General features: G+C 45.5%; 1 protein-coding gene across 1 annotated transcript; it reads left to right on the top strand.

The window, feature by feature from the left end:
- The first annotated feature begins 1,180 nt into the window (after positions 1-1,180).
- PCBD1 (pterin-4 alpha-carbinolamine dehydratase 1) lies at positions 1,181-6,205 on the top strand. Its single transcript, XM_065919883.1, has 4 exons — positions 1,181-1,324; positions 3,882-4,013; positions 4,752-4,832; positions 5,632-6,205. Exons 1-4 carry the CDS (start codon positions 1,322-1,324, stop codon positions 5,728-5,730), a joined length of 315 nt encoding a protein of 104 aa, XP_065775955.1. The 5' UTR covers positions 1,181-1,321; the 3' UTR covers positions 5,731-6,205.
- Positions 6,206-11,159: the final 4,954 nt, after the last annotated feature.

The raw sequence follows: 11,159 nt of genomic DNA, 5'->3' as shown, positions 1-11,159 counted from the left end.
GGATCATTAACTTACTGAGTTCCCTGGGCAGGATGTGGGTCTCAAGCCACCATTGTTTCATTGTTTGGGGGCATATCTTATGCTTCTGTTGCATGGTTTTGCTGCTAAATAAGCCTACTTGGTTTTGTGGTAAAGCAAACCTGCTCTCCTGAGCAATCATTAACTTACAGGGGTCTGCTATACTTTTTTCTACTTACAATCCCTTTGTGGGATTAACTATTTAATCACCTACTCTATCCCTTTACTCTGTCCCTATCAAAAAGATATTTAACATCGTTAGTCATTAAGGAAACTCAAAACCACAGTGAGATACCACTGCATACCAATTAGAATGGCTAAAATTAAAAAGACTGACACAACAAATTTTTGTGTACCTGGGAAAGTGCAGAGGAACTTGAAGTCTCATACACTACTGATGGGGATGTAAAATAATCTGACCACTTTGAAAAGCAGTTTGGTAGTTTTCCTAACAATTTATAAGCTTATACCCCTGCGTATGAAAGAAAAACGAAAGCATATATGCACGCAAAAGTTTACAGCAGCTTTACCTCTAATAGTCAAAAACTGGAAACAACCCAAGCGTCCGACAAATTGTAGCATTTCCCAAAAGTCTAACAAACTGTAACATTTCCAACACAATGTAACACTATTAAATAACTTCTACTCAGCCATAAAAAGAAACTATTGATATATGCAAAAGCATAGCTGAACCTCAAAGTAATTATGCTGAGTGAAAGAAGGAAGATATAAAGAATGGAAAGTTATGTCCATTCACATAGCATTCACATAGAAAATGCAATCTTATCTAGAAGGAAACAGGTCAGGGGTTATTTGAGTTAGGAGGAGGCATTCTAGGGGTTATGGCTATGTTCATGATCTTCATCGCGGTGATGCATACTACGTGGTGACGCATGGTTGCACAGATGCATATTACGTCAAAACGCATCGAAGTGTAGTCTTGAAATATGCGCACTTATTGTGGGGGTCAATTTCTCAATGAGGTGTTTGTAGGAAAGAAAAAGTAATCTCGCGCCCAGAGTCACATAGTAGGAAGCGGCACCGCGCGATGCAAACACTGAAGTCAGCGTTTGGAGCCCGAGTCCTTAACGCCCGCAGCTCCCTGCAACGTTGCCTGCGTGGAAAGTGCTGGAAGTGAACCTCAGCTGTGGTTAATGATTACCGGTGGGCGGCTCCTTCTCGGCCGCGCTCCCGCCTCGGGGCGGCCCGAGCGTGGCCCCGCCCGACGGCTTCCCAGAGCGCCAGGCGCCGCGCTAGGGGGCTCGGCTGCCACCTGCTGCTGCTGCCCGCCTCCGCGTCCGGCATGGTAAGGGGGCTCACGCGCCGCCACCGTCCGCGCAGCGGGTTAGGAGGGGACGCGCGGGAGGGACGGAGGAGGGCCCGGGGCCCGCGCCCAGGCCAGAGGACCGCCCTAGGCGTGCGGGGGAGCCTCCCCTCCCAGGCCTTAGCGAGGCAGCCGCGCGCCGGGCTGGGAGAGTCGGGGTTTCGGTCCCGCCTCCGCCCTACCCGCAGCGGTGCCGCCGGGGACACTGAGGCCGAGAGGCGGGCGGTGGCAGGTTCCCTGACAGCCAGGAGGGAGCTCAGGCCAGAGCCCGCTCAGGGCCCGGGTGCCTCGGGCAGGGAGTGGGGCGGTGAGACGGGGATGGGGCGTGGCGGCATAGTGACCCCGCAGACCTAGCCCCCTTGGTGGCGCGGCCCTGTCCTGTATTGGGAGCTGGCGGGGTGCAGTGGCGGGGAGACCGATGCCTGTGGGGGTGTGCAAAGGAGGGCCGGCTGAATTTCCCGTGTGCCTCTGCCTGCCTGTTTGCTGCCCTTCTCTCTTGCACTTCTGGGCACGGGGTCTAACCGAGCCCCCTCTGCGGAGCCCGGACCTCAGGGCCGCCTCTGGCGCCTAGTTTGAGGCCTCTGCCCAGCAGTGGGGACGTGACTGCTCAGGGCCACATGCCCTCCAGGCTGAGCTTTCTGGGAGGAGGGCGTCAGGCCCTGTGCTCAGCTGTAGAGAAGAAGGTGAACCTGCAGGGAAGCTTCTAGACCCAGACCTTTACTGAACAGCAAAAATGTTAGGCTCCAAAGCATTAGGAGCGGGTGGGACTGTGGTGACACCTGGGAGGGCACTTTGAAGACCTTGGCTTGAACATAGGGGCGGTGGTAGGTGAGCTGATTGAGAGGTACACTGAGGCTCCGCAGCTGCAGGACGTGGGTAATCAGTAACCCCTCTGCACACCCCCGGAGGCCCAGGCCAAGTCCAGGCCTGACCTGGGATTTACTAAGCAAACACTGCCCCTCCTGCCTCTCTGAGCCCAGATCTCAGAGGGGTTTGTCAGTTCAGCCCCAGGCTGTGAGATGTGGGGGATTCAGAAGACTCTAAAGAGAAAGGGGATCCTCCCAGGAGCCTGCTGGTACCCATGCACTCCTTTCAGAGTCCGTGTACTAGGTGGTAGCTTCTGATGCCTTAGCTGCCATCTGGTCATCTGGTTGCCTGGATACATAGACCAGGCTTATCAGCCACTGAGAAGGGGCCAGGTTCTGGAAGAGAGACTGGGTTGAATGGTGATGCAGATCTCAACTGTCCTTGCTGATCTTCCAGAGCCTAGAAGAGGAGACAGATCCATCCAGATCTGTCCAGAGAGAGCCCATGCTTTTCAGGAGGGAGAAAACTGTTGAATTACCAGAACCCTGCAATGATTTTTCAGTTCTAACCCACACCTGAAGGCCTGTCATAGATCTGCTTGCCCCAGGAAGTCACCTTAAAAAATCCAGATAATATCCCCTTAATAGCAATGGAGTTAATAGCAATGGCTCCCCTTGCTGATTCCTAAAGTGGCAGTTCTTATACCTTTTTACCCATCAAGCCAGGAGAAATGAGTGCCCCCAGGCCACCTGGCTTCCAGTTTGCAGGCTGCCTTATCAAAACTGAATTAACCTCCTTCATATTCTTTTCCCAGACCTAACTCACTCACTTTTAATTTAGTACTCAACAGTGTCCATCTTTGGGTAGTTCTACTTCACAGGCCTAAATTCTAGGATCCCTTAAGTTCCGCCATCTGGATCTTTTTAAGAGGCTGGAGAACTCACCTTTCCTTCTGTTTTCTAAGAGAAGGTTCCACTCATGGCCTGAGTGGTGCCAGTTTGGGCTGCCCCGGGGACATTTTGCACAATAGGAAAATAGGCTGAGGCACTGCACTGGCCATTTGCCCTTGGCCAAGTTACTTCTGCTTTGGGCCTGAACTCTGGCTCAAGCTGACAGAATAGAAAAGAAGGTGGAAATAAACATAGGCCTGGCAGCGGGGAACCAGAGGCTGTGTAGGAACGAGGTGGGGTACCCACTGGGAGGTAGCGCCAATGGCTAAGAGTCTCCTGGAACATGTTTTAAGTGCCAGTTCCTTTGCCATTCCCCAGGGCTGTGGACCCATCTTGAGAATGATGCCTGTGCTTTCACTGACTGGGGAGAGTGGGGGGCGGTCATTTCCCCTCTCCAGGCCTCAGTTTCCTCTTCAGTACACGGTAACAGTAGGGGCTTGATTTGCTTTGATTTATTCTCTCATGAATGAAAGAGAGCTGATATTTAAATGGAGGGGTGTCCCCTGAAAGCTCTGAGGACAGCGCAGGGAGGAACGTTTCTCTGCCCCGGTGACTGGCATTACACCTCAGGACTCTCTGTTTTCTAAGAACCTATCAGTGCCCGAGCCAGGCCCCTCCTCCCAGGCTGTTGCGTTAGACGAGCTGCCCTTTGACTGTGTCACCACAGCCACCTGTGGAAGTTGGCTAAATTTCCCCGAAGGCCCAGGGCCCTCTTTTTTTGTCCTGTTTAAAGAAAGAAAAAAAAAAAGTGCCCTTGAGCTTGTGTGTTTTCCCTCTCCTAGGCTGGCAAAGCACACAGGCTGAGTGCTGAGGAAAGGGACCAGCTGCTGCCAAACCTGCGGGCCGTGGGGTGGAACGAGCTGGAAGGCCGGGATGCCATCTTCAAGCAGTTCCATTTCAAAGACTTCAATCGGGTATGGCACTGGGGTGGGACACAGTTCCTGAGACCAGGGCTGACGGGGTCACACTCCAGAACGTGTTCCCTCCCTCAGGGTCCTGTTAGCCAAGACTCTCAAGATGCTGTGCTAATGCGGTTTAGCTGTCTTCATCCAGTTTAGTTGGAGATAGGTCCTGGGCTGTCTCCGTTTTGTGTGTTAGTTGCTCAGTCGTGTCTGACTCTGTGACCCCATGTACTGTAGCCTGCCAGTCTCCTCTGTCCGTGGAATTCTCCAGGCAGGAATACTGAGTGGATTGCCATGCCCTTCTCCAGGGGATTTTCCTGACCCAGGAATCGAACCTGAGTCCCCTGCATTGTAAGCAGATTCTTTAGCCACCAGGGAGGCCTCCATGCCTGGAACTTTTAGAAACAGTCGTTAGTCTCCTTAGAAAAGGAGACAGTTCAAGTGGGAAACAGGTGACTATTTGAAGACGTTTTAATAGATAACCTAAAGATTGGCCAAGATGCAAAACCTCTTTGGGATTTCCACCTTCTTAGTGGTCCTGGTGATAAGACTTTCTACTGCAGAAGGGCCGCCTCAAACTCCAGCCTCAGAACTAGTGGCAGGGTACTAGGAGGAATGCTTAAACCTAGAAAGGTCACCTTGTAGGGATCAAGGCCATCCTCTTCCTTCTGGGCCTCACACTGACCATAAAAGGGAGTCCAGCCATCCTTTCTCTCAGAATACTAACCTGGGTCTCACTTCATCAAACAGGCTTTTGGCTTCATGACAAGAGTGGCCCTGCAGGCTGAGAAATTGGACCACCATCCCGAATGGTTCAACGTGTATAACAAGGTGAGTGATGCATGCCTGGAACTCCAACTCACTCTGAAGGCCTCTCCCTTGGACTTCCCTGTGGGCCCTCCTCACTGACATAGTATCAGCTCCTGTTCCTTTCATCTCCTTCCTAGAATCGACATAAACAGCCCCTGGAAAATATTCAGTCTCACTGCAGATTAAAAAAAAAAATGCAAACTAGAACAGTAGTGAGATAATGTGTGGTTAAAGTAGACATTAAGGAGGCAAATCCCAAGGAAGGAAAAGCTGTGGGAACTAGGCATATTCATTGTTAATAGCTCTCAAGGGCTGAAATTTTTCTTGAGATATGGAAGAATGAAAAAGCAATAATCTTGAACTAAGAATACCCAGGGCACACCAGAAAGGTCAGCCTGTCTGCTAAACGAACGGAAACAGTCATTAAATGCCTGCCATGAGCCAAGCGCTATGCTGGACTCTTTCTAAAAACATTAAGGTTGGAAGAGACGATCTATAAATGGACAGTGTTTAGGAGTTGAAGTTGGTCTGGAGTCTTGTCTTTAGCTTTTAGGTTGCTCTTGATATTTGGGTCTTTTTTTTTTTTTTTTTTTTTTTTTTTAATCCTGTGCTGTAGTCACCACTGTTTATGGAGATGGAATAGAAGACAGTTTTGCCCTGTTAAAGACTGGTCAAGAAGGCAGCCCCGGGGAGAGCCAGTTACTCTTGAGTGCCTAGTTACTCTTCATAGTATGTTTGAGCCCAGGAGCTGGTGATTCCCTCCTGCTCACAGGTTCTGCTGGTGGAATCAGCTGGCCTGGAATCTCTGGTTTTGTTTCAGGTTCACATCACCCTGAGCACTCACGAGTGTGCGGGCCTTTCAGAACGGGACATAAACCTGGCCAGCTTCATCGAGCAAGTAGCAGTGTCCATGACATAGACCCTGCCCTTCTCTCAGTTCTTCTGAGGAAGGGTAGGGGCACTGAACTGGGGATCCAGAGAGGAAACTGGGGGAGCACCAAGATGCTACTATAGTCAAAACCGCCAAGTCGACCCTTCTGCCTCCATTTAGTGGCAAGTCCTTGCTGTTGGAAGGAGAGGCCAACATCACTGCTAAGACCAGTAACTTAGACTGGTTTTACCCCACATCACTTTCATCTTCCTTGAGGCTCTGTGATGTGTACACTGATTTGAATAAGCTCTTCTTTCATTACAACTCTCCAGAAAAAATGACTTTATTTCCAAGCTGTGTCTTATTCCTTTTCTAATTTACTTCCCAAAAAGCTGTGATAAAAGCTGTGTCTAAGATAAACATAGTCTTATGTTAGAAGCTAGGACCCTAGGGCCATCTTTACCCTATGTGACAAAAACTTATGCACTTTTATGCCTAAAATAAAACTGTTGTTTCACTTGGCCTCAGGCTCTAGAATCTTCTTTTTCACAAGTCAATCCAAATTGGAATCAATGGACATTTAAAGCACCTACTTTGTACAAGACAGTGTTCAGACTACTAAGGGGAAAGGGGACTGGAACACCCTAAGCTCCTATTGTCTCTGGGAATTAAATAGAAAAATATTTAAATATTACCAGGCAGCCTGAATGAAGTTAATGTCAGATGCAAAGACAAGAAATGAGTTAATGAACATACAGTGATTCACACAGTTGAACCAGGAAGCTTCATTTGACTTGATTCTTGAGGCAGAGGTAACTGAAGGAGCATCTTGAACAAAGGTAAAGGTTAGCCAGATAGTTTTATGCGTGATGGGACCTACAACTAACCTAGCCTAACCTAGACTAACCTAACCTAACTAACCTAACCTTCTTCCTGGCCTACAGCATCCAACGTGGAGATTTTTTTTTTCTTGAAGCATAGTTCTTTTGCCATATTATGTTAATTTCAGGTGTAAATCAAATTGATTCAGTTATATATATGAGTACATATATTTATATATATACACAGATGATGTACAGACATATGTTTTTTATACTTTTCCATTAAAGGTTATTACAAACTATTGGATATAGTTCCCCTTCTGTACACTAATCTTGTTGTTTATTTATTTTATATGTGATAAGGTATAGCTATTAATTTTGTACTCCTGATTTATCCCTCCCCCACCTTCCCCTTTGATAGCCATAAATTTGTTTTCTATTGCTATGTTTCTGTTCTCTAATTAGTTAATTTTTTATATTCCACATATAATATCATATGTCTATCTTTGACTGATTGCATGTAGTATGATCTCTAGGTTCATCCACATTTTTTTTTAATTTTTTTTTTTTATTTTTTTTTTTATTAGTTGGAGGCTAATTACTTCACAATATTTCAGTGGGTTTTGTCATACGTTGACATGAATCAGCCATGGAGTTACACGTATTCCCCATCCCGATCCCCCCCTCCCCTCTCCTCCCAACTCCTCTGGATCCTCCCAGTGCACCAGGCCCGAGCACTTGTCTCATGCATCCCTCCTGGGCTGGTGATCTGTTTCATCATAGATAATATACATGCTGTTCTTTCGAACATCCACATTTTTGCAAACAGCATTATTTCTTTTTTATGCCTGAGTAATATTCCATTGTATATGTGTGTCTCTGTGTGTATGTGTGTGCACATGCACACATACGTGTGTGTACAGATATACATACCAGGGGTCCTCAACCCCCCAGCTGAGGACTGGTACTGGTCCATGGCCTATTGGGAAATAGGCCACACAGCAGAAGGTGAGTGGTTAGGCAAGTGAGTGAAGCTCCATCTGCTGTTCATCATTGCTGGCATTACCACCTGAACCTTCCCTACTCCATCTGTGGAAAAATTGTCTTCCAAAAAACCAGTCCCTGCTGTCAAAAAGGTTAGGAGCCACTGATGTAAACTGTATCTTCCTTATGTTGATGGGGACTAGGGTTCCTTCCATGATTCGGTGATTATAAATACTACTACTTGCATATTGGGGTGCATGAATTTTTTTCCCCAATGTGGATCTATCATTTTTTTTCATGAAAACCAATTAGAGAAAGAAACAAAGAACTTATATTTCCCTAAATACATTTTTATTTTTGCATTTATAATAGTTACTGGAAATGTTTTTTAGGTTTCTATTTTATATTGGGGTATAGCCGATTAACATACAATGCCGTGGTAGTTTCAGGTGAGCATGAAGGGACTCAGCCTTACATACACCTGTATCCATTCTCCCCTAAACTCCCCACCCATCCAAGTTACCATGTGACCCTGAGGACATACAGAACACGCTGCATAGTTCCGTGTGCTATACAGTACGTCCTTTTTGGTTATCCATTTTAAATATAGTAGTTTATAGCATGTATATTTTTTAATTAGAGTTTTTTGGAGGGTATATTCCCAGTAGTGGGATTCCTGGATTATATGATAGCTCTATTGTTAGGTTTTTAAAGAATCATCCTCTTTACTGTTGAGGCTGCACAAGTTCACATGGCCAGCAGCAGGGTAGAGGGATTGCTTTTTCTCCACTTCCTCTCCAGCATTTATTATTTGTAGCCTTTTTGATGATGGCCAAGACTCAGACCATTGTGAGATGACAACTCATTGAAGTTTTCACTTGAATCTCTCTGATAATTAGCAATGTTGTCTGTCTTTTCATATGCCTGTTGCCCGTGTGTATGTTGTCTTTGGAGAACTGTCTCTTGAGGTCTTCTGCCAGATTTTAAAGTTGGGTTGTTAATAGTTTGGTATTGGTTGTATGAGCTGCTGGTATATCTTGGAAATGAAGCCCTTGTTATCCACTCTTTGCAGATATTTTCTCTCAGTCCATAGCTTGTCTCTTGGTTTTGTGTATGCTTCCCTCTGTTGTATAAAAGATGGTAAGCTTGATTAAAGTCCCATTTCTTTAGTTTTGCTTTTTGTCTCTGTAGCCTTGGGAGACTGACCTAAGAAAACATTACTAGGATTTATGTCAGAGAATGTATTGTCTAATGTTCTCTTCTAGGAGTCCTGTGGTGTCATGTCTTGGGTTTTAAGTCAGTAAGGCATTTTAAGCTTATTTTGTGTGTGGTATGAGGGAATGTTCCAGCTTCATTGATTCACATGTAGCTGTCCAGCTTCCACAATACCAGCTGCTGAAGGGACTGTCTTTTCTCCACTGTATATTTTCTTGCCTCCTTTGTCAAAGATTAATTGACTATAGGTGTGTGATTCTATTTCTAGGCTCTTGGTCATGTTCCCTCGATCCATATGACTGTTTTTGTGCCAGTACCATGCTGCTTTGCTTACTGCAGCTTGGTAATATGGCCCAAAGTCTGAGAGCTTTCATTTTGTACACAGGATTGCTTTGGGCATTCTGGGTTTTTCTGGTTCCATATACATTTTAGGACTATTTATTTTAGTCCTGTGAACAACGTCATAGATAGTTTGATTTCAATCATATGAAATCTGTAATTTGCTTTGGGTAGTTCACACATGCATGCTAAGTTGCTTCAGTCGTGTTCGGCTCTTTGTGACCCTATGTACTATAGGGCCAGGCTATGTCCATTGTGTTCTCCAGGCAAGAATACTGGAGTGGGTTGCCATGCCCTCCTCCAGGGGATCTTCCTGACACAAGGATCGAACCCATGGCCTCTGCACTGCAGGCAGATTCTTTACCACTGAGCCACCAAAGAATCCCCGCCCCCACACCTCAGAGAGCAGGGTAGCTGTCAAATTTTGAATCATCTTCAGTTGCCTTTATCCGTGTTTTATAGTTGTCAGCAGATGTCTTCTTACCACCTTGGTCAGGTTTATCCTATGTATTTTATTTTGCTTTTTTGATATGATTTTAAATGAGACTCTTTGCTTTACTTTCCCATTCTCTTAGCATGAAGAAATGCAGATGATTTCTGTATATCGATTTTGTATTCTGCTACATTGCTGAATTTGTTTACCAGTGCTAGTAGTTGATGTGTGACATCCTTAGGGTGTTCTGTGTATACTGTCACATCATCTGCATGGCATGACAATATCACCTCTTTCTTTCCAATTTGGACACCTTTTACTTGTGTTATTTTTTTCTGATTGCTGTGGCTAGGATTTCCAATATCATGTTGGATAGAAGTGGAGCTAGTGGGCATCTTGATTTGTTCCAGATTTCAGTGTGCAGGCAATCAGCTTGTCACTAGTGAGCATTATGTTGGCTATGGGTTGGTCCTACATTGCCTCTTCCCATCCCTGCTTTGGGAAGAGTGTTTATGATGAATGGATGTTGAATTGTATGAAGTGCTTTTCCTGCGTCTGTGGAGATGATCATGTGATTTTGGTCTTTTCCTTTGTTGATGTGCTGGGTCACATTGATTGACTGATGTATGTGGAACCATCCTGTGAGCCTGAGATGAATCCAACTTGATCGTGGTATATGATCCTTTTTTATGATTAAAGTGTTGTGATAATCTGTGGTGTAGAGAGAAGTGGCTCAGTTAAGTATATGTATATCTCTTTATTCCTTATCGTAATGTTTTCATTATAGCTCCTTATAAGACATTGAATGGAGTTCCCTGTGCTATATAATAGGACCTTGTTTTTTAGTTCTATAGAGAGCAGTCTGCATCTGCTAATCCACAACCCCTCATTTATCCCTCCCCCACCCTTTCCCCTGTGCTGACCATGAGTTTGTTTTCTGTATATGAGTCTGTTTCTAATTTGCAAATAAGTTCATTTATATCATATTTCAGATTTCACGTATAAGTGATCTCATAGAATATTTGTCTTTCTCTGACTTCACTTTGTATGCTCGTCTCTCAGTCTGTCCACATTGCTGCACGTGGCATTCTGTCCTCCTTTAGTGAAGACTGAGTAGTATATTCATGCGTATATGTAGATATTCATGTGTCTATAGAGCACAACTTTTTGCATTCATCTGTTCATGGTCATTCAGGTGGCTTCCATGTCTTGGCTATTGTAAACAGTGCTGCTATGACCCTTGGAGGATGTGTATCTTTTTGAATTAGAGTTTTCTCCAAACAGAAACCAGGAATGGGATTGCTGGATCATGTGGTAACTGTGTTTTTAGTTTTTAAGGAACCTCCATACACTTCTCCATAGTAGCTGCACAGTTTTAAGGCCACCAAAGGGTATTGGGGTTCTTTATTCTCCACATCCTCTCTGGCATTTATTATTTGTAGCTCTTTTGATGATGGTCTTCTGATGAGTGTGAAGTGACAACTCATTGGAATTCTTACTTGGACTTTAATAATTAGGGGTTTGGCCATCTTTTCACATGCCTTTGCCCACAGGCATGTGTTGGAGATCTCCCCTGGTGGCTCGGTGGTAAGGAACTTCCCTGCCAATGCAGGAGACATAAGAGACGTGGGTTCACTCCCTGGGTTGGGAAGATCCCCTGGAGGAGGGCATGGCAACCCACTTCA

This window comes from Muntiacus reevesi, chromosome 2 (genome assembly GCF_963930625.1).
Source record: "Muntiacus reevesi chromosome 2, mMunRee1.1, whole genome shotgun sequence".
NCBI classification, from domain to species: Eukaryota; Metazoa; Chordata; class Mammalia; order Artiodactyla; family Cervidae; genus Muntiacus; species Muntiacus reevesi.
The sequence above is the reverse complement of the archived record's forward strand: the minus strand, read 5'-3'. Positions and strand labels throughout refer to the sequence as shown.